Source organism: Prionailurus viverrinus, chromosome A3 (genome assembly GCF_022837055.1).
Source record: "Prionailurus viverrinus isolate Anna chromosome A3, UM_Priviv_1.0, whole genome shotgun sequence".
NCBI lineage: Eukaryota > Metazoa > Chordata > Mammalia > Carnivora > Felidae > Prionailurus > Prionailurus viverrinus.
Genome location: NC_062563.1, coordinates 114,999,417 through 115,020,635, shown reverse-complemented (window position 1 = coordinate 115,020,635; position 21,219 = coordinate 114,999,417). Strand labels below are relative to the sequence as shown.

The window sequence follows — 21,219 nt, the reverse complement described above, 5'->3', positions numbered from 1 at the left end:
TTTCTGGATTAAATCCTCTCGTAAGCCCACTTCAGGCCAAATGTAGTTCTGTAGTTAATACCATTTTGCCTTGGAGTAAATACACAGTTTTGGGTTTTTTATATCCTTTTTCCTATTGTTAAGCTTTTAATTCTGTGAACTTTGAGGTTAATTTACTTGTGAAAACTGTTGTTTGTATTTTTACATTATAATTTTGTGTCCTTTAAGAGTACACCAAAAACAAACAGAACAAATAAACCTTCTACCCCTACAACTGCTGTTCGCAAAAAGAAAGACTTGAAGAATTTTAGGAATGTGGACAGCAACCTTGCTAACCTTATAATGAACGAAATTGTGGACAAGTAAGTTTTGCCATCTAAAGTGTTTCATTTAATGGTTTTAGTTTTGAATTTATTTATTTAATATAAGTAAAATAGATAACAAATATCTTGTCTAGGAGCACCTGGAAGCCTTGGTCTGTTAAGCGACCGACTCTTGATTTCATCCCGGGTTATGATCTCACAGTTTGTGAGTTCAAGCCCCACATTGGGCTCCATGCTGACAGCACAGAGTCTGCTTGGGATTCTCTCTCTCCGTGTGTGTGTGTGTGTGTGTCTGTCTGTCTCTCAAATAAACTTAAAAAAATTAAGTATCTTGTCTAATATACTTTTTTAATTTTTATGTTTTCAGTTACAGTAAATGCAGAAAACCATTGTTTTACTGATTAATTATAATTTCACAGTTAACATAAAAATAACTGTATTTCAAAAAAATAACTTTATTTCATATGGTAGTAACTGAAGCATATTTTGTTGTGGAGCTAACTGTAATTCTCTTTCTTAGTGGAACAGCTGTTAAATTTGATGATATAGCTGGACAAGAGTTGGCAAAACAAGCCTTGCAAGAAATTGTTATTCTTCCTTCTCTAAGGCCTGAGGTAAGCACTTTATATTCTCATTTTCCTGTAGCATCATTCATTACTGAATCCATACTAGCAGTAAAGAAATGTGTGAACTATGCTAGACTGATTAATTCATATAATTCATTTGATGTTTTTAAAAAGAAAAAAACAGGGGCGCCTGGGTGGCTCAGTCGGTTAAGCGGCTGACTTCGGCTGAGGTCATGATCTCGCGGTCCGTGAGTTCGAGCCCCACGTCAGGGCTCTGTGCTGACAGCTCAGAGCCTGGAGCCTGTTTCAGATTCTGTGTGTCTCTCTCTCTGACCCTCCCCCGTTGATGCTGTGTCTCTCTGTCTCAAAAATAAATAAAAGTTAAAAAAAAAAATTAAAAAAAAACACACAAAAACATTAGCAATTGATGTTGACTGGTTATTAGAGGAGAATGACTATAATGGTTCCTAATAACCAATCTATTTTTAACATTCAGAGGGAAAAGTAGGTAACAGAAAATAATTTTTATATCAAGGGAAGAGGAATTTAAAATTAAGAGACAAATCATACTGCAGACAAGGGAAGTTAAGATAAAATTATGAAGTTTGAAGAACTATTTTCTGTCAAAGTAGAGTTAAGATACCATGTTATTTCAGTTTCAGGTGTACAACATTGACAACTCTGTACATTAAGTCATGCTCGCTATGATAAATATGGTTATCATCTGTCACCATATGATGTTACTACAGTAGAACTGTCTAAAGTCCCCATGCTGTGTTTTCATCCCTGTGACTTACTTATTTTAAAACTGGAAGCTTGTACCTCTTAATTCCCTTCACCAGTTTTGCTCACCCCTCAACTCCTTCCCCTCTGGCAACCACCTGTTTGTTCTCTGTATTTATGATTATGTATCTGTTTGTTGGTTCTCATTGTAACAACAACAAAAAAATGATAATTGTGTGAAGTGAAGGATGTGTTAACTAACCTTATTTTGGTAAATATTGTTCAGTATATGTATGTATCAAATCATACCGTACACGTTTAACTTAGCGTTATGTCTGTTATATCAAAGTAAAACCAGAAAATGTTAAAAACAAAAAAAAAATGCCACAGTAATCAAGATAGTGTGTCTTTGGCAAAAGAATAGACAAATAGATCAGTAGAACAGACTAGAGAGCCTAGAAACACAAGAGACACAAATATCAGTTGACAAAGGCACAAAAGCAATTTGATGGAGAAACTATGATGTTTTCCACAAATGGTGCTAGAACAAATAGGCATCCATGTGAAAAATAATTCTAGAACTGTACTTTTCCACCTTTCATAAAAATTAATTCAAATTGGTTACAGACCTAAATGTGAAAGGCAAACCTAACTGTAAAACTCCTAGAAGATAATATAGGAAAAAAATCTAGGTGATCTTTTGGTTTGAGGATAGCATATTAGATATAACACCAAAAGCATGATCCTTAAAAGAAAAATTGGTAAGTTGAACTTAATTAAAATTAAAAACTTTTCTGTGAAAGATGTTAAGAGAATGAGAAGACAAGCCACAGACCAGGAGAAAATCTTTGCAAAATATATTACATGATAAAGGACTGGTATCCAAATATATACAAAGAACTTTTAAAACTGCACAGTAAGAAAACAAATGACCCAGTTAAAATGTGGGCATAACCGTAAAATACCTAGGAATGAATATAACCAAAGAGGTGAAAAACCTATACACTGAAAACATTAGAAAGCTAATGAAAGAAATTGAAGAAGACAAAAAAAATGGAAAAATATTCCATGCTTCTGGATAAGAAGAACAAATATTGTTAAAATGTCAATACTCCCCAAAGCAATCTACATATTCAATGCAATACCTATCAAAATAACACCAACATTCTTCACAGAGCTAGAACAAACAATCCTAAAATTTGTATGGAACCAGAAAAGACCCAAATAGCCAAAGCAATCTTGAAAAAGAAAACTAAAGCTGGAGGCATCACAATCCTGGACGTCAAGTAGAATTACAAAGCTGTAATCATCAGGGCGGCTCAGTCGGTTGAGCATCCGACTTCGGCTCAGGTCATGATCTCGCGATTTGTGAGTTCGGGCCCCGCGTCGGGCTCTCTGCTGACAGCTCAGAGCCTGCAGCCTGCTTCGAATTCTGTGTCTCCCTCTCTCTCTGCCCCTCCCCTGTTCATACTCTGTCTCTCTCTGTCTCTCAAAATTAAATAAATGTTAAAAAGAAAATTAAGGAAAAAAGCTGTAATCATCAAGACAGTATGGTATTGACATGAAAACAGACACTCAGATCAGTGGAACAGAATAGAAAACCCAGAAATGGACTCACAGACATATGGCCAACTAACCTTTGACAAAGCAGGAAAGAATATCTAATGGAATCAAGACAGTCTCTTCAGCAAATGGTGTTGGGAAAACTGGACAGCGACATGCAGAAAAATGAACCTGGATCACTTTCTTACACCATACACAAAAATAAACTCAAAATAGATGAAAGACCTAAATGGAAGACAGGAAGCCATCAATATCCTTGAGGAGAAAACAGGCAAAACCTCTTAGATCTTAGCTGCAGCAACTTCTTACTAAACATGTTTCCTGAGGCAAGGGAAACAAAAGCAAAAATGAACTATTGGGACCTCATCAAAATAAAGAGCTTCTGCACAGCGAAGGAAACAATCAGCAAAACCAAAAGGCAATCGACAGAATGGGAGAAGATATTTGCAAATTACATATCAGATAAAGGGTTAGTATCCAAAATCTATAAAGAGCTTCTTAAACTCAACATCCAAAAACCAATCCAGTGAAGAAATGGGTAAAAGATGTGAATAGACACTTCTCCAAAGAAGACATCCAGATGGCCAACCAACACATGGATAAAGATGCGGTGTGTGTGTGTGTGTGTGTGTGTGTGTGTGTACATACAGTGGAGTATTACTCGGCAATCAAAAAGAATGAAATCTTGCCATTTGCAACTACATGGATTATAGTATTGTAGTATTGTAATCATTTTTTTTAATACTTATTTTTGAGAGAGACAGAGCATGAGCAGGGGAGGGGCAGAGAGAGAGGGAGACACAGAATCTGAAGCAGGCTCCAGGGTCTGAGCTGTCAGCACAGATCCCGAAGTGGGGCTCAAACTCATGAACCACAAGATCATGAACTGAACCGAAGCCAGACGCTCAACCGACTGAGCCACCCAGGTGCCCCGAAAATAAATACTTTTTTGAAAGTTGAATATCTGCCAGATCCTTTGTCCCCTTCTCTCTCTGCCCCTCCATGACTCGTGCTCTCTCTCTCTCTCTCTCAAAAATGTATAAACAATAAAAAAAAAATTTGTTTAGTATTAGCCATTTCATATGGTTCAACTTAAAAATACATACTCTTTCACTATTAAGCAAAGTGGTATCAGTCTCGTGCTTCACACTTGACTCTCTGCCATGCCTGGTGTCTTTGAGTCTGGAGACTCAGGTTTAATATCTCTAAAGAACAAAATTTTTGCCTCCTTTGTTTGTGAAAGAGGAGTACTTGGATCTTGGTGATCTTGGTGGGGCGGGTGGGCACCTCAGTTTAGTTGTTCCTCATACAAACTTTCAAGCAGTTCCTCTGTGGCTGTCCGCCTTCCTCCTGCTTTCTCTGATACATCATACTTCCACGTCCTGACGTTTTCCAGGGTTTTTGTTCACTTCCACTCACTGCTGGTATCTAGGTATCCCTTTACAATCAGGCACTTAGGTTTTAGCTCTATCACCCCTGCAAAATAATTTACCACACTTTGTCCGTTCTCTCTCTACAAAAATTTTTGTGTCTTCTGTTTTTTCCTTTCGTGTTCTCTTTATTTTGAAGATTTATATCTTCTTTTTTCATCTACTATTATTTTGGTGAGATTTCCAAAGGAAGTAGAGAAGCATATGTGTTCATTATGTCTTGTTTAACCAATTTGCTTTATTTTTCAATGAGATTCTTAAAAACTTTGTTTTCTTCTGTTTTTAATAATTACACCAATTTATTGATTATATGTGTTCTCTTTAGAGCTCTGAGGAGTTCTGTTTAGGAGGATGCTACAGAAAAATGCTTTTTTTTTTTTAAATTTTTAACAATTATTTTTGAGAGAGAGAGACAGAGTGCAAGTTGGGGAGGGGCAGAGAGGGAGAAAGACAAAGACAGAATCTGAAGCAGGCTCCAGCCTCTGAGCTGTTCACAGATCCCTATGCAGGGCTCGAACCCATGAACCATGCGATCATGACCTGAGCTGAAGTCAGATGCTCAACCAACTGCACCCCCAAGCGTCCCCAAAATGATGCTTTTCAGATGACAGACTTAAAATGTTTGGGAAAAAAAGTGTCTCCAGAATCATAGTTGTGAACTAAAGTATATGATTTTAGTTGTTCACAGGGCTTAGAGCTCCTGCCAGAGGATTGTTACTCTTTGGTCCACCTGGAAATGGAAAAACAATGTTGGTAAGAATTCTTTTAGAATTTGAATGTTCTGTTTAGATAATTAGAGATAATGTTATGAAAAAAAGTTTATATTGCCTCTGAGTTGTTTTTTAGTACATGTGCTGCCGAAGCGTGCACAACCTCTGAGTTATTTTTATGGTTTGCTTTTTGTTATAATATATTTCTCCTAAGTTTTTTTTTTTTTTAAGTTCTTTTTTTTAACGTTTATTTATTTTTGAGACAGAGACAGAGCATGAACGGGGGAGGTCAGAGAGAGAGGGAGACACAGAATCGGAAACAGGCTCCAGGCTCCGAGCTGTCAGCACAGAGCCCGCGCACGGGGCTCGAACTCACAGACCGCGAGATCGTGACCTGAGCCGAAGTCGGACGCTTAACCGACTGAGCCACCCAGGCGCCCCTTCTCCTAAGTTTTTAAACATGTTTTCAATGAAGAAGTAGATGGAAAAACACATTATGTTCTCTTCAGTAGTATGTTTTGGATTGGTTATATTTAAGTGTAGTTTTCATTATTTTCCCAAGTTAAATAATAACATTTTTACTTCAGAAAAGCTTACCTTACTATATTCTGTATCTTCCTAGCCCTTGATTTTTTTTTTCTTCCTATCTTAACAGCTTTATTTAAATATTCAGCAGAGCGGGTGCCCAGGTGGCTCAGTCTGTTAAGTGTCTGACTGTTGATTTTGGCTCAGGTCGTGGTCTCAACGGTTTGTGAGTTTGAGCCCCATGTCAGGCTCCCAGCTGGCTGTGTGGAGTCTGCTTGGGATTCCCCCTCTCTCCTCTCTCTCTCTACCCCTACCCTCTCCCTCTCTCTCAAAATAAATAAAAACTTTCAAAATAAATAAATAATCAGGATAACACACTTTTTCTTTTTTTATTGAAGTATAATTTACATACAGCATTTTTTTTTTCCAGTATCCTTTTGCCCAAGGTTTTACTGGGATCTGGATACCTTTCTCCTGTATAGCTCTTTTAGAGGGGAAAAGTAAAGAGGAAAAGAGTTTAGCTGTTTCTCTTTCCCCAACCAGTTATCTTTCTATAACTGAGAAGGGAATTAACACCCTTTTTTTTTAACCCCTCCTTATCCATCTCCCTTAGAAAAAATAGGGAGAATGGAAAGAAGCATAGCTCTTCCTAGACTTTTTCTTCATTGCTGAGAAGAAACACACTGATTGCCACATATCAGGAATCATGTAATATTTTATATTTTTGGAAAGTCTTTTTTAGTGTTTAAGTTGATCAAATGTTCTTTTATTTAAAAAAATTTTTTTAATGTTCATTTGAGAGAGAGACAGACAACACGAGTCGGGGAGGGGCAGAGAGAGACAGAGGGATAGAATCCAAAGAGGCTCCAAGCTGTCAGCGTAGAGTCTGACGTGGGGCTCAAACCCACAAGCCATGAGATCATGACCTGAGCTGAAGTTGGATGCTTAACTAACTGAGCCACCTAGGTGCCCCTCAAATGTGGTTCTTTGTAAAGGAAGATATTGAACTAATACAATGTTTTGCCCTTGTGATTTTTAAGGCTAAAGCAGTAGCTGCAGAATCCAATGCAACCTTCTTCAACATAAGTGCTGCAAGTTTAACTTCAAAATATGTGAGTGTTCTTTTTCCAGTATTGTCATATTTTATGTTGCTGTCTAGATGTTACTAAGTATAAATGGTAATAACATTACACAAAAAATATTTTTGAGTTTTATATCTATTATTTAGCTCTGATGGACATTAATCACTCTTCAAAAGACAAAGTTAGGCTCTTTTGAAGTTAGGATTGTGCTCTTAAATACTGTTTTAATTTGCTGGGGCTGTGTAACAAAGTACCATAAACACAACAGAAATTTATTGTCCTATAGTTTTGAAGACTAGAAATCCAAGATCAGGTATTGGCTGAGTTCTCATTTTTATAAAATAATTAAAAGTAACTGTAAAATGATACCTCTTTTCTTAGTTATATTTTACTTTCTATGTGAAATTTTATAAGTGAAATTGTTATTAAAGTAGATGTACCCAACATGATACACATAGTATAATGGAAAACACTGTCTTGGAAGTTAGGAGATAGGGATTCCAACTTAACGTTGGGTACTGAGCTGGTGTTAAGAAAAGAAAACTTTTAGGCCTCATTTATAAAGTGTTGATGTTGTCAGCAGGTGATCTCTCACGGGGGTCCTTCAGAATATTTGCTTTGTGATTCTAAATCTGAGGCCATTCTTTTTTTTAATGAAATTTTCAATTAAAAAAATAGATGCCACCTAGAGGACAGAAGAGTTTTTACAGTGGATTACCCCAAACCTCATGACCCTTTCATGAGTTGATTTTAATGCATAGAATTGTTTTATTATAGCATTTCATCCCCTGGAATGTCACAAGGGGTGTTCATAGACCTCCTTGGCTATCTAGAAATACTTTTATACTTATTGACAGTGATATTGTGAGAGTTAATTTAAGTAAGTTTAGTTTAGTAGAGCACTTTGCAACTTACCTGGTTGTATGAATATACCCTACAACCAAAGGCTTAAGAAATATGTACAGTGTCTGTTTCTCTCTCCTAATATTCCATCTTCTCACTAGTTATACCCCTAATAGCTATTCCATTCTCAAGTCTTAAGAATGTAGGATCAAGCAAAGCAGAGATGTATTTCATTTTTTAAAGTACTTACCGGACCAGTCTAGGGTTCAGCACCAAAAAAAACCAAAAAAAACCCAAAAAACTTATCAGACTGTATTAAATAATAGTCTTTTTTTGTTTGTTTTTAATAAGCGATGGTTCAGTAACCTTCCTCCCACGATTCCTTAAACCAAATCTTTGGTTGTTGCAAAGAAAGGAAATTCCTAGATGTAAGACTTTTAATCATGAAATTTAAACAGCTGGAATAATGTTGCATTTTATGTGTATTACAGTGTATAATGCCTTGTTTTTAGGTGGGAGAAGGAGAGAAATTGGTGAGAGCTCTTTTTGCTGTGGCTCGAGAACTTCAGCCTTCTATAATTTTTATAGGTAAGAAAATGTTTTCTAACTAAGTTAGTTGAATATTTATGAAATTCCCTTCTCCAAGTTTGAGAGGTATAATGAAAGAGAGTATTCAGAAGGAGCACATTAAAAAAAATTTTTTTTTTAATGTTTATCTTTATTTTTGAGACAGAGAGCATGAGCTGGGGAGAGGCAGAGAGAAAGGGAGACACAGAATCAGAAGTAGGCTCCAGGCTCTGAGCTGTCAGCACAGAGCCCGACGTGGGGCTCAAACTCATCAACTGTGAGATCATGACCTGAGCTGAAGTCTGACGCTCAACCGACTGAGCCACCCAGGCGCCCCAGAAGGAACACATTTTAAAGAAGTGCAAAGTTTGGGGCGCCTGGGTGGCGCAGTCGGTTGAGCGTCCGACTTCAGCCAGGTCAAGGTCTCGTGGTCCGTGAGTTCGAGCCCCACGTCAGGCTCTGGGCTGATGGCTCAGAGCCTGGAGCCTGTTTCCGATTCTGTGTCTCCCTCTCTCTCTGCCCCTCCCCCGTTCATGCTCTATCTCTCTCTGTCCCAAAAATAAATAAACGTTGAAAAAAAATTTAAAAAAAAAAAAAAAAAAAAAGAAGTGCAAAGTTAAAGACTAATGAATTGTGCAGGACCTACAATATTAATAACTTGAGTAGTAAACTAGATTAATCTCAGATGACTGGTGTTGTGTGGCTTTAAGTTAAAGTCTTACCCTTTTGTTTCCTTTAGATGAAGTTGATAGCCTTTTGTGTGAAAGAAGAGAAGGAGAACATGATGCTAGTAGACGTCTAAAAACTGAATTTCTAATAGAGTTTGATGGTGTAAGTATTGATTATGGTATTTTTAAGGTGGTAGCATCTTAGTGTAGATATTTTCAAATTAAATGACTCAAATTAGAAATACAGATTTTATCGTATTTTTGTTATTACTTTACCTAAAAGTACTGAAAAATTTTTTTGTCTTACAGGTACAATCTGCTGGAGATGACAGAGTGCTTGTAATGGGTGCAACTAACAGGCCACAAGAGCTTGATGAGGCTGTTCTCAGGTAGGGGGATTTATGTAGAAACACACTTCGATTACAGGTGTATTTGCTCCTGTGTTCATCTCACAAATGTCTTATTTCCTTCACTCTCAATTTGAAGACAAATTATTTCCCTCCTGGTATTCATCCTTTGCCCTCTTGTTACCTACTAAAGATTTTGAAGGCAGAGCCAACATGATACCACAAAAACTAGTTTTCACTTTGGTTGCAGGCAAATTGTTTATTTCTTCTGATTAGGATTAAATTATCTTAAAACACCAGAATTGATTCTTACTTTTCTTTTAGTTGGCTTCATGAAAAGCCAATAAAAGCAGGATTCATGGAAATTATGTTCTGTGTTCTTGTATGATTGAACAAATTTATTCCCTTCCCACTAGAAGGATGGTTTGACTCAGCATAAAATTCTTGGGCCTCCCTTTCTTGGCCTGACGAATTTATTACATTGCTCCATTGTTTCTAGGATTAAATGTTGCAGTGTAGAAGTCTGAAGCCAGCCTGCTTTTTATTCACATTTATGGATTAACTTGATTTTTTTCTCTTTATTGGATATAATTTTTAACTATTGAAATCTAGTTATTTGAAAAAGATGTCGATCTGTGTTTATTTTTTCTGGGATTTGGTGTTTGTTTAAATTGAGAGTTAGGAATCTCTTTTGTTTTAGGAAAGTTATTTTGAATACTACCTTTAATTGTTTTTCCTGATTCATTATTCTGGGTTTTTTTTTCTTTGACACAATTTATGCATTATGTTGCCTCTTTTTGTCTTCCTTATCTTTAATTTCCTTTCTAGTCCTTTTTAACTCTAATGTCTTTTTTTGTTTGTTTGTCTTCTTGTTTGTTGTCCTTATTTCCTACTTAGTTTGTGTCTGATCTTCTTTGTGCTACCATTGTAACCTCTGTGTCTTTGGTGGTTTTCTTCTTCGCTTTCGTTGCTTTCCGGATCTCTGCAATCCCATTTTTCATCTTCTATTGTCTTATTTCCTTGAGCTTTTGTGTGTCATTGCCTTGAGACACTTATATCTCATTGAGCTCTTGTTTTGTAAAAAACTTTTTTTTTTCATTAAAGAATTTTATTTCACAGAAAGTTACTTGGTCACAAATTTAATTTGCTCTATGGCAAAATCTTTTTGTGTATGTTCTCTATATTTATTGTAACCTTTTCCCTCTTTTTTTTTTAGCACTTAAAAGAATAGCCATGTGCTTTTGCCTGTTTGGTTACTATTTTTATTAGAATAAAGGGAGTTTTCTTGGCAAACCTAGTTTTGGAGTGATACTCTAGGAGAAGAGCTACTGAGCAAGTGTCTTGAGTTGTCGTATGAGTAGACTGGACTATCAGGCAGTCTCCCTGAGTCACAATCAAACCGTACCTGATGAAGATTAGTCCACACAAGACAGTTTGTGATCTTGCCAGACTGATTGATGTTTTCTTACAAAGATGATGTGTCTTTGAGTTTCTTCGTTCAGCCCCACCTGCCTTGCAGTTCCCCTGCTTCTGCCTGACTAGGTTTCACATGATATGCAGAGCCGTTCTTCACATGATTGTTTAAATATGGGGAGGTTGGCTTTATTCCTCCTGAGTGTGCTCTGTTTCCTTTGGAAAACTCTGTGCTCTGATAGCCGTGTCTGGAACCTCCAGCAACAGATGCTATGTGTACCCTCCTTCGTCGGTGTAATTTTCACTGCCCTAGGCAGCCCTTCTTCATACACTCTAGTTGTGTAAATGTTACCTGAGTTTGTTGATAGTGAAGTTTGCATATCTGTTTCTGTGGTCCTTGTTGATTTTAATTGTTTTCCCTTTCAAGAAGACAATGGAGATCTCTCTATTCTGCTCCTCATATCAGATTTTTTGTTTTAATAGCTCTCATATGTTTGTATTAAAAATATATGAGAACTTGACAATAGTGAATTAAGGAATTTTAAACATTATCTAGAGAGTTTTAAAGAGTAACTCAAGGGGCACCTGGCTGGCTTAGTCGTGTGCCTCTTTATCTTGGGGTTATGAGTTCAAGCCCCATGTTGGGTGTAGAGATTATGTAAAAATAAAGTCTTAAAAAAAAAAGTAACTCAAAATAACTCTTCACTTTAATGACTACTAAAATGCATTCAGATACCTTGAGTATAACACTTAAAACTTTTTTATTGTTGGGGCGCCTGGGTGGCTCAGTTGGTTGAGTGTCTGACTTCGGCTCGGGTCATGATCTCACAGCTCATGAGTTTAGCGTCGGGCTCTGTACTGACAGCTCAGAGCCTGGAGCCTGCTTCAGATTCTGTGCCTCCCTGCCTCGCTGTCCCTCCCCCAGTCGCATTCTGTCTCTGTCTCAAAAATAAATAAACATTAAAAAAAAAAAAAACTTTTTTATTGTCATTTGCTGCTTGAGTGGAGTTACCTGTAAATTCAAATCTATGTTTCTGAAGTTGTTTGAATCCTTTTTTTTAGGCGTTTCATCAAACGGGTATATGTGTCTTTGCCAAACGAGGAGGTATGTATCTATGTCTGAATTTTTTTTTTTAACATGGAAACAAGGACTACCATCTTGACAATATTGATCTTCCAATTATTGGTACAGCCAGATTGGAAATCAGTTTGGCAATTTCTTAAAAAGATAAATGTAAACTTACCATAAGACCCTATAATTCCATGAAAACATGTCTACACAAAGACACATATAAGAATTTTTATAGCAGCATTATAAATAATAGCCAAGAACTGTAAGGAGTCTGAAATGTTAATCAATTAGACAATGGATAAACAAATATGGTATATGCATTTAATGGAATACTGTTTAGCAATGAAAGGATTGAGATACTTAACACATGCTGTAATATGGAAAAACCTCAAAAACATACTAAGTGAAAGATACCAGATGTAAAAGATAACCTATCATATGATGCCATTTATATGAAATATCCAAAAAAGGCAAATTTCTAGAAACAAAGGAAACCGTGGTTTGCAGAGGCTGTGGGTGGGAGTGGGAACTAAGTGTAAATAGGCGTGATTGAACTTTTTGGGGTGTTAGAAATGTTCTAAAAGTGGAGTATGGTATGGTTGCAAAACTATATATTTATTAAAAGTCACTGAATGTTACACTTAAAATGGTGAGATTAGTGTTATATGAATTCATATCTCGAGAAAAGTGTTTTTTTTTTTAAATTGTGGTTGTCTAGCTCAGACCTTAACATCCTTGATAGTAGCAGCAGCTAATTCCTTAGTGCTTTATTTGGATTATCTTTAACTCTCTTAAGAGCTCTCAAAAAATGGTCGTTTTAACTCCAATTAACAGACATGAGCGAGGCTCTAAGAACTAGAGTGATTTGTGTGTGATCATTCAGCTCGTAAATGAGGGTCAGGATTTGAATCTAGTTTTTGGATATTTCATTAAGCTAATTCTTGAGACTGATAATTCTTTAATATTTCTTTTTAGACACGACTACTTTTACTTAAAAATCTATTATGTAAACAAGGAAGCCCATTGACCCAAAAAGAACTAGCACAACTTGCTAGGTGAGTAATTTGATTTGGTCTATCTTAAAGTTTTTTCTTTTATAAAGAAGTCTTTTTCTTTTTTGTTTAAAGTAAACTCAAGTGTGAAATGAGTAATTTATTTTTCAGAAAACTGCTCGTCTCATCCTCTGCTTCCTTTGTTTTTTCTTATCTCTCATTGTTAGATATGGTATCTAAATTTAAATTTCTAGATCCTCTACAAGACATGACCTAAATATCTGATAGTAGTACATGCTTTTTATAAATTTATTAAAATTTATAAGTGGTATTAAAATAGTTTAAAAATTTTTAAGACACTTATCTCTGCCCACACCAGCACAAATATTCTCATATAAATTTGTTCTTTATATTACACATAATTTTTTTAACTTTCACATCTTCTAAGTGGTGTACTTAAGTAGAAACTGAATATGGGAGGTGCACTTGTTGAATTTTAGTCTCTGAAAAATCTCACAAAGTAATTTAAATATTCAAGAAGTATGTGAATAGCTGGTAATTTTAGTAAATACTCTGAGTCCCAGATAACCTATGAAGAAAGAATAAATTCAATACTTGGAAATAGTGAAGTTCTTCTTTGTTGTTCCAGTAAAGAATTCAGCTAATAATGTTTGATCTCTATAGTTATTTAACATAGTACATGATAAGTAAATGCTTTCTTTTCGTGTTTTATTTTCTTCTTCCCCTTTGCCCTCCCTAGTTCTTAGTTCCCTTTGATAATCTCTTGGCTGCCCAGGACTCTCCACTGTGGCATCCCATTCAGGTGTGCCTCTTTTTGCCAATGTCTTCTACCCCAGACCCGTCCTTTACCTTGTCTGTCCTATATTTAAAGAAATGTACCTTGGACACCTGGCTGGCTCAGTCAGTAGAGCATGCAACTTTTTATCTCAGGGATGTGAGTTCAGGCCCCATGTTAGGTGCAGAGCTTACTTGAAAAATTAAAAAATATATATTCTTAGTTAAAAAAAAGAAAAGGAATCTACCTTGACTGGCAGTGTTCTTTGTCAAGGTAAAGAAACATTCATTTCATTAACTTACTTACAGAGCAATAATTAATGGTTATGTATCAGTTGGCCAGCAATGGCTTATGGCTGTTACCTTTCCAGGGGATGTATTTATAATCTAATGGAGCTTCCTGGACATATAATATGCCTTAATGTAAAGAAATGATTCTTATGATAAAAATTTGAGACATTCATTCTAAGGAGCCTTGCCTGCCATAGATGGTTTTCTTTGTTTTCAGCAAGTGGGCCTTTCTGTGCCCTTAAAATCAAAGTGTGTAGCTGTCTGCTTGATGACAGAGGCAAACTAGATTTTACACTCTTTCTACATGGAGGATTTTAAATCTGCAAAGATGAGAATCATTTGCTCTTTCTTCCTTCCCATTCTCAGAATGACCGACGGATATTCAGGAAGTGATCTAACAGCTTTGGCAAAAGATGCAGCACTGGGTCCTATCCGAGGTATGTGTACAGAGCTTGAGACATTTAGACCTATTTATTAGACCACTTTCGAAGTTTAGGAAGCCCTATTGAGAGGTGTTTTTTAAGTAGTAGTAGGAAAGCATTGAAGCTGCTGGAAAACTTGATATGAAGTAGTTTCTTTTTCTTGTTTGTTCTTTTTAATTTTTTTTTAATGTTTATTCTTGAGAGAGAGAGCGAGAGAGAGGGAGACAGCACAAGGCGGGCGAGGGGCAGAGAGAGAGAGGGAGATACAGAATCCAGAGCAGGCTCTGAGTGCTGAGCTGTCAGCCCAGAGCTCAATGTAGGACTTAAACTCATGAACTGGGAGATCGTGACCCAAGCCGAAGTTAAGACACTTAACTACTGAGCCACCTTGGTGCCCCGGTATGAAGTAGTTTCTAGACTGAGTGTCCACAAACTTTTCAGTGAAGGGCCTGATAAATATTTTAGGCTTGTGGGACCACATAGGCTCTCCATTGCATATTCTTTTTGTTTTTTGTTTGTTTTTATAAAAAAACAAAAATGTGAAACCATTCTCAGCTCACAGACCATACAAAGACAGTCCATGGGTCAGTAGACCATGACCCCTATTATAAACAACAGGTTTCAGTTGTTTTTTTTTTTAATTAAAAATTTTTTTATTGAAATATAGTTAATATACAAGATTATATTCGTGTACAACATAGTGATTAGACAGCTCTGTACGTTAAGGAGTGCTCACCATGATAAATTACCATCTGTCATATGTTTCACTTCTTGATAGTAGGTAGCCAGCAGAAAACCCAAAGGAAAAGAAAACATTTTTAAGCAAGCAAAAAAAAATAAAGGGAAAATGTTCTTTTCTGGTTTTGGGCTTTTTTCAACTTGAGTAATCTGATTATCACTTGAAATTAAAGTGCGTAAGAGAAGTTTTTACTTGTATTATTATTTGTTATCTTTTGAGGAATTGCTTTGTGTTGATTCCTATTTGTTGATTCTGAAATACCATTCTGATACCACTTTAGACTAGATATTCTCAGCTGCTTTTCCACAGGCGGCATGGGCAGTGGATGGGTGATGCTCTTAACTATGCACTCAGATTGCTGGCTGTGGTAATAAAATAGAACATGGAACATGCAGCTTCTAGAACACATCTCCTGCAGTGAGACAGCGTACTGACTCGGAATTGCTGCTTTGGAGCAAAATGAGTATAACCTTGAGAATATATTTTGAGATTCTGGCAAAGCATTCTAGTCAAACTCTTACTGCCAGAGGTACAAAATCTTGTTCAAATAGTGGACTCAAAACAGTAGCTAATATAAAAACCATTTGTATTTTTTTCCAAAATGTTTTAGCTATTAATTCTGAAGCAGACAAAAGCTGTTGGCTTAAAAAAAAAATAACCTAAAGCCTTTGTAAAGAACAAGTTGAATCTTTTAAGTTCAATCTCAAATTGGTAAAATTTATGACTCCTAGGCAATATGCAAAGAAATTGAATGCCTCCCAGTTACTCCTAAGAAGGAATGTTATTCTAAGCATTTATAAATTGTGCTTAATATTTTGTGTCTTCCTTTTAATACAAATAATTTATATCAAACATGTACTTTTAGATCATTTTACTTGGTTTTGCTTTTCAGCAATTTAAACTTACAGACCTTTTTTTTAAAGTGGCTGTCTTATATTTTACAGAACTGAAACCAGAACAAGTAAAGAATATGTCTGCCAGTGAGGTATACTGTTCTATAATTTTCTTTGCTCTGGTTCTCTATATTGTAAGACTTCTCTTTTGTCTGGATTTTTGTCTGTGATTTGGTTAGAAGCTAGAAAAAGTTCTTTGTTTCATTTCAAAATCTAGAGGCATATCAAATTACAGTCTCTTACAATGTTCTTTGGTAATGGACAAAAAATATTGTACATAGTCATTAAGTCATTTTCTATCAAATCATGTTTTGTAACTACTAAACAGAAGAAAATCATAGAAAACTTGAGGATTTTACTCTTTGTAACAAGTTAATCCCTTCATATTCTATTAGTTTTTCAGTGTTTGTTTTCCTCCTTATAAAAACAATACCAATGTAATGTGATTCATTACAGTTTCTTAGTGTGATAGGCCCTCTTATGAGATGCTAACGCATTTCTTTTTTTTTTTTTTTTTTTTTTAATGTTTATTTCTGAGAGAGAGAGAGACACAGAGTGCTAGTGGGGGAGGGTCAGAGAGGGAGGGAGACACAGAATCCGAAGCAGGCTCCAGACTCTGAGCTGTCAGCACAGATCCCATCGTGGGGCTCGAACCCACCTGAGCCAAAGTCTGACGCTTAACCAACTGACCCACCCAGGCACCCCCATACTACATTGTTTTTTATTAGTACTGGTGTTGAATTAGACTATTCCAATGGCAAGAGCCTGAAAATACATGTATTTTTAAAATACCATGAATTCGTTCTGATGGAGTACATTTGTTCCAGTATTACAGCATAATATCTACTTGAATTTTAATCCCATACTTAAAAATATAACTTTATCCACTATTTTAAAAATATATATGAACCTTATGTAAAAATCTTTTTAATGTTTATTCATTTTTGAGAGAGAGAGAGACACAGAGTGCGAGTGGGGGAGGGTCAGAGACAGAGGGAGACACAGAATCTGAAGCAGGCTCCGGGCTCTGAGCTGTCAGCCCAGAATCCAAGGCAGGGCTCGAACCCACCAATGGTGAGATCACACCTGAGCTGAAGTTGGACACCTAACCGACTGAGCCACCCAGGCACCCCATATGAACCTTATTTTAAACTAAATGTTAGGTTGGGGCGCCTGGGTGGCGCAGTCGGTTAAGCGTCCGACTTCAGCCAGGTCACGATCTCGCGGTCCGAGAGTTCGAGCCTCACGTCAGGCTCTGGGCTGATGGCTCAGAGCCTGGAGCCTGTTTCCGATTCTGTGCCTCCCTCTCTCTCTGCCCATCCCCCGTTCGTGCTCTGTCTCTCTCTGTCCCAAAAATAAATAAACGTTGAAAAAAAAATTAAAAAAAAATAAAAATAAACTAAATGTTAGGAACACTAAAATATGAAACTACTGAGTGAATTACAAGAAATAACATTACCGTACCTTTTGTGACCTTGTTATAAGTTTTGGTTCTGTATGTTTTATCCAGTTTATTTTTAATCTGATGGTTTTAGTATTAATTATTTGGTAGACTTTTAGCTGTTAGTTCCAGACTTAGGAGTTAATATATATAGCATGCTTAAAGCAGACTGGCACTTACATAGTATCCTAGTATTCACAGTATCCATACGGAGACTTAGTTGTGTGTAATGTGTGGATACTATGTATCCATATGTAAGTGTCCATAGATTTAAAAATACATAAATACTTAATAATGGCATTTTGATATAGAAATTAAGGAAATCTATTTTATCAGTCACATTTATGAGATGAGAGGAAAACAAGTAATTTGGTTTTTAAAATTGTATACTAGAATTTTGTAATTTTTTAAGTTTTATTTTTTTAAAGTTTACTCATTTATTTTGAGAGAGAGGGGGCACACATGTGAGTGAACATGAGTGGGGAGGGTCAGAGAGAGAGGGGGAGAGAGAGAATCCCAACCAGGCTTTGCACTGTCAGTGTAGAGCCCCACACAGGGCTTGATTTCACAAACTGGGAGATCATGCATGACCTGAGCCAAAATCAAGAGTCGGACACTTAACCGACTGAGCCACCCAGGTGCCCTAAGTATACTAGAATTTTATTTAGTACAACTTTAATAACTAACTGTATTGTCAGGTACTGGTTTGTATACACACATTTAGGTGAGATGAACTCCATTTGACTTTTATAGTTTATAAGAATAGAAACAAATAATAGTATTGGAATTCTGTGTTTTTAAAAGTTAATGCTAAAAATTTGGGGTTATAAATTCAGGGTATAATATACTTTGTTTTTAAAGCGCACAGTTTGTATCCATCTTAACTTTATTATTTCATTATTTTGTTAAGACATCTTTGCTGTTTATTTTTCTCTTTCTCAAATTAGCTACCATTTGCTTTTTCCTGTTGTATACATTTGTCTCTTACTAACTTCAAAATATCATATATAAATTCCATATGTATATGTACACCATACTTTACAGTTCAATTAGAATTTTGTCAAAACCTTTAAAACCTTAATTTCTATAATAAATTTTATTCAGGAATATCATAGGTAATACATTTATCATCCTTCCACACTTTGGCCTTTAGGAAGAGCCAGTGTGTGTTTTATAGCTAAATAAGAAAACATGTAGGGCTCATATAGTGATTATGTGGTAACAATATATCCTTTTACTTTTTGACTAAGATTAGGCTACAAGTTACAAATGTGGGTGATTTTCTCAATCTGTGCACATCAAGATATCAGAGCGTGCGTGAAGTATTTAGGTTGGGTCTTATAAGAGTCATAAAAAGAATATATATAAATATCCAGTTGACATTTTGTCTCAGATTCTCCTTTAACTTCTTTTTGGGCAAAATACACATGTATATACTACTGACAATTTTTAAAAATGGGTCGTTTCGTGCCAAGCCAAAACTTTTGGGTTTTAAAAATCTCTCAGTAGATACAGATACATGTTAACTCAGCATGTTTTGGTCTATATTCTCATAGCCCATTAAAAAGGTCAGAAAATGAGACAAGAAATGTAAAAAGCAATATTTCCTTAAAGTCTCATGTGCTTCTTGTAAACCCTCTTTCCCTTTTCGATAAACATAGCATGAATTTAGCTAGTGAGTGAAACTTGAGAATTCTGAAGGGTGGGATTGTGATTCTTTTTTCTGCCTGTCTATATTTTGTCACATTTTGTATAATGAGTGTTTTCTGTTTTTATAATGGGAAGATACTATGATTTAAAATGTTAATGCCTAAGAAGCTAAACACATATGTTAGTATAGCATTTTTGTAAGATTTCTTACATAGCAAACTTGCCTACCCTATAATAGGTAAAATAAGATGATTGGCGTGATTTTCTAAGAATATATTTATATAGATTTATAACATTAATAAGCAATAGCATCATTACTTCAGTCCATCTTTGGGTTAACTACTGTGTACGTATTCATCATTTGTATCGTCATGTGTTTTTTTAAAATCTAGATGAGAAATATTCGATTATCTGACTTCACTGAATCCTTGAAAAAGATAAAACGCAGCGTGAGCCCTCAAACCTTAGAAGCATACATACGTTGGAACAAGGACTTTGGCGATACCACTGTTTAAGGAAAGACCTTCATAAGCCTGCAGAACGTTTTTGCTTTCGAAGAGAGTAACACACCATCTTCGTCGAATAGTTAATCAGCTACAGAAATTCAACCTAAGTTTACAGGACTTTTCAGAGTCTTACAATTACTTGTGCACCCCAGCAGATGAACCATACAACAAATTTAAATAAAATATACAATGCAAATGGAGTATTCTGTTGAAGGCCTTCTTGCCTATGTTGCTAGTTATCCCAATGGGCACTGTAAGTTAGAGCACAACAAAAACTGATTCTGGTCTTCTTTACCAATATAATCATAATGTAAATAATAATTTGTATATTGTGTTGCAGATGAAGGTATTCCAGAGACAGTGAATGGTAGAAGACACAAGCGCCTTTGGTTGTTTGTCTTCTGATGTCTTTTCTTAAAATAGTAATTTTTCTATTTTCCTTTCCTACTGTTGTCTTTACTACAGATTAGAATACCAAACACTCTAAGTTACTTTTTTTTTCTTCCCTCTTTACAAATCCAGTGTGCCAAATGAAACTTCTTCCTATGTAACAGTAAAAGGAAAAAGTGTTTTGAAGGTTTTGTTTTTGTTTTTTTTCCATCAATCTACAGTCAGGATACAATTGCATTTTCACCTTTCTGTTACCTTGCTGCCAATTTAGAAAGCCATTTGTTGATAGCAACAAAGCAAATCTAGTAAAATAGAAAAGGAGAAGGTTAGAAGGTTTGAGTCACTCTGTCATACAACGTGTAGATCAATCCTCGTGTGACCTGCAGTATTTTTTTCTAATATATTTGTCAGAAATCTATTGTAGACTGTTAATTTATTCCTAATGGAGTTTATTTTCTGCTAGATTTATTCTAATATTTAAGAAGGCCAATTTTAACTGCCGTAAAAGTGGTTCCTGTGTGAGAGAAGGGAAGTACTGAGAGCTAAGACGTTTCTAATTTATTGCTCATTGCTTTCTTACTGTTTACAGGATAATTATAAGCCAGTGGATCTACCATCTTTTATTCCTAATAATGATTAATCCCTTCAATGAAACTTTAAAAATTACTGAATTTTTATACATTGCGTACATTTTATAGGTTTCTTGTGCTCACTTTGTTAACTAAAAAGTTAGTCTGTTAATCTGCCTTTTGTTCCCCCAAAAATGTACAGTAATTCCGTTTCTTGTTTGTATAAGTATGCCTGGATTTTATTATAAAACTGTCATTGTAGGAAGTAGTGACTCATATCATGGCTTTTTAAATACTGTAATAAAGGCAAATGGATATTTGCCCTTAGTTTACTGGTTAAAAGTTTGTTTACAGAAATTTTCTTTGGTGCTTTTATGTAAGATGTCATGGGTGGAAAGAATAATTTTATAGTAGTAACAAAGATTTTTTCATTTAGGAGAAACACCTTTGGTTTTGAAAGAATACATTAAAAACTCGCCCTGGCTAGATAAGAATTTTATAATGAAAACATACATTCTTCTTAAATTTCCTCTTGTTCCTGTCAAGGATTTATGTAAATATAGAAGATGTATCATTTCTTAAGATAATATGCTATTTGTAGCTGTAATTTAAATGTCTCTTCTAATCATGACCTTAGAACTCCCTAGGTAACAGAAGTGAGGCTTGGGATAAATAGAAAAAAAAAACTTTTTTTAAGCCAGAACCATGCCTATTTTCAGT

The 21,219-nt window shown here is 35.7% G+C and overlaps 1 protein-coding gene across 2 annotated transcripts in view; it reads left to right on the top strand.

Annotated features, from left to right (window-relative positions):
- SPAST (spastin) overlaps positions 1-20,841 on the top strand; it is a 52,332-nt gene extending 31,491 nt beyond the window's left edge. For both annotated transcript variants that reach the window (XM_047853248.1, XM_047853247.1), the window contains exons 6-17: positions 208-341; positions 823-916; positions 5,263-5,337; positions 6,860-6,931; positions 8,257-8,332; positions 9,051-9,142; positions 9,289-9,368; positions 11,802-11,844; positions 12,787-12,866; positions 14,256-14,326; positions 15,995-16,035; positions 19,427-20,841. In XM_047853248.1, coding sequence (XP_047709204.1) covers positions 208-341; positions 823-916; positions 5,263-5,337; positions 6,860-6,931; positions 8,257-8,332; positions 9,051-9,142; positions 9,289-9,368; positions 11,802-11,844; positions 12,787-12,866; positions 14,256-14,326; positions 15,995-16,035; positions 19,427-19,549 — 981 coding nt within the window. In that variant the 3' untranslated portion in view covers positions 19,550-20,841. The remainder of the gene's footprint in view (positions 1-207; positions 342-822; positions 917-5,262; positions 5,338-6,859; positions 6,932-8,256; positions 8,333-9,050; positions 9,143-9,288; positions 9,369-11,801; positions 11,845-12,786; positions 12,867-14,255; positions 14,327-15,994; positions 16,036-19,426) is intronic.
- The last annotated feature ends 378 nt before the right edge of the window (positions 20,842-21,219 follow it).